At 34.2% G+C, this 2,296-nt stretch overlaps 1 protein-coding gene across 1 annotated transcript; it reads left to right on the forward strand.

Moving 5' to 3' along the window:
* The first annotated feature begins 1,553 nt into the window (after nt 1–1,553).
* On the forward strand, nt 1,554–2,072 carry LOC141602147 (agamous-like MADS-box protein AGL80). The gene has a single exon (XM_074422457.1). It carries the CDS (start codon nt 1,554–1,556, stop codon nt 2,070–2,072), a length of 519 nt encoding a protein of 172 aa, XP_074278558.1.
* Nucleotides 2,073–2,296: the final 224 nt, after the last annotated feature.

Here is a 2,296-nt window from a genome sequence, read left to right on the forward strand (position 1 = left end):
TTGTACAACCGCCTCAAAGTTGCTGAGCTCTTACACAAAGTTGTTGAGCTATTTTACAAGTTATTGAGCTATTTTGCGAAGTTATTGAGCTTAATAATTATTCTGGTAAGCTCAATAACTTTATACCATAGCTCAATAACTTTGTTAATAGAGCTCAACAACTTTGTAACAAAGCTCAGTTACATTAACTAAGTTGTATATACAACCAGTTATATAATACATTAACTGTAATAAAACTGGATTTTTCAACGGATATTTTGGCTCAATTTATTTTTTATAACAGCATGCATATTTTAAAATACAACGTCTTGAATAAACCCACCACGTCTTAATATTTTGAATGATAATTAATATAAAGAACACCCAAAATAACATTAGAAAAGTTCAAATTTTGTATATAATTAGTAACATTTTTGGGAGATCTTTTTTTTCCGCTTCTTATGGTAATATTTATTACTCTTTTAGAAACCTTGATTGCAAAGGTGATCAGCCAGATAACTTTGCTTCACCATCAAATATTTGAAGTAGGAAATGTCGTGCTGTCATATAACCAATTGAGTAAGGAATATTGTTTCCTTTATATGTTTATATTACTCCCTCCAATTCTCTAAGAAAATGCAATATTTTTTTTTTAATTTGACATATTCATTGAACTTACACCTGGCAAACAGATCGGGTCGTCTCGAGTTCGTGCTCGTGTCACATGTAAACGGGTCACAAACCTTCCAACTCAAACCCAACCCAATTAAATCTCGTGTCATGTTCGTGTCGAACCACTTACATAAATAGGTCATAGAGCCTCAACCCTAACCCGTTAATTTTATTTCGGGTTCGTGTCGTGTTTTCGTATCATGTCTATATTTGAAAAGTTTAAGTAAACAGGTTATTCATGTCGTATTCATGTTTGAAGAGCTCAACCCAAACTTAAACCAATTAAATATCATGTCGTATTCGTGTCCACCCACTTACATAAATGGGTCATTAGGCCTCAACCCAAACCCGTTGATTTCGTTTCAGGTTCGTGTCATGTCATTGTTTGCCAACGCTAATTGAACTACTACATTCTTACTTTCTTCATGTTTTTAGGAAAAAATAACCTTACTTTATACAGTGTGGCATAAGTCCCTCTTTTAACGTTAACATTTGTGCCGAAGAAAAGCATTACGATTCCAAGAAATTGGACGAACTCGCTCTATTTTGTTTTTTGGGGCGATAATTTGACTTAATATTCTGAAAAAGAACTTAACATTTGAGGGAAAAAAACGAAACTTATATTAATATAATAAATTTATAAAAAAACTGTATACTCTAGATATTTCAATTATTTGTACTTTTCATCCCGAAATATATCAAAAATAAAGTTAGCGTCTCAAATAATAAGAATAAGGTATGCCAAAATTATAAGGAGTATAATACTATTTCTTACCATCTTTAGCCATAAAGTGATTTGCAAGCATATACAACCTACACAAACCAGTAAACCACAACACACACCCAATTTTATAAATACACCTTAGCCTGAACTCTTCCAAAAACACCCAAAAACAAACACCATGACAAGAAGTAGGGTGAAGCTTGAGTTCATGGTCAATGACTCGGCAAGGAAGGCAACCTTCAAGAAGAGAAAGAAGGGTTTGTTGAAGAAAATAGAAGAGCTAACAACCCTTTGTGGTGTTGATGCTTGTGCCATTATATGCAGCCCATATGATGCTAAGCCAGAAGTGTGGCCAAATTCAACCGGTGCTCGACGGGTGCTCTCGAGATTCAACAACCTCTCTGAGGAAGATCAAGGAAAAAAGATGTTGGATCAAGAGAGTTATTTGAGGCAACGTGTCTCGAAGGCGAGCCAACAATTGGTGAAGATGAAGAGAGATACAAAGGAGAAGGAGGTGCGTAACCTTATGTTTGATGTCCTCAATGGTGAAAGAAGCGTGGACGGTCTTGATTTGAATGACACCAAGAATTTGTGTGTCATGGCTGACGTGACATTAGACCTTATTACTAAGGCTAAGGCTAAGCTTCTTAATGGGAATGAGGCTTCTTCTCCATCTTTTGAAGGAGGCTTTGAATGAACGAATTGGGTAAAAAATTTGATATCCCGAAAACTTGCGTAAAACCATCTTACTACTTTGATTGGTTAAGCTTTAAGGGTTCGGGATAAGTTTTAAATTTACTTGGTGCAACCTTATTTAATTTTACGCAATCAATAGGATTTATCATAATATCTTATTTAAATTATATAAAGTTTCCTTTAAATCAAGCTATGATGTAATGAACTATACTTTAAAATCAATAA

The sequence above is a fragment of the Silene latifolia genome, chromosome 9, assembly GCF_048544455.1.
Source record: "Silene latifolia isolate original U9 population chromosome 9, ASM4854445v1, whole genome shotgun sequence".
Classification (NCBI taxonomy): Eukaryota; Viridiplantae; Streptophyta; class Magnoliopsida; order Caryophyllales; family Caryophyllaceae; genus Silene; species Silene latifolia.

Coding starts and splice junctions, on each gene's coding strand:
- LOC141602147 (XM_074422457.1), top strand. CDS start 1,554: ATGACAAGAAGTAGGGTGAAGCTTGAGTTCATGGTCAATGACTCGGCA.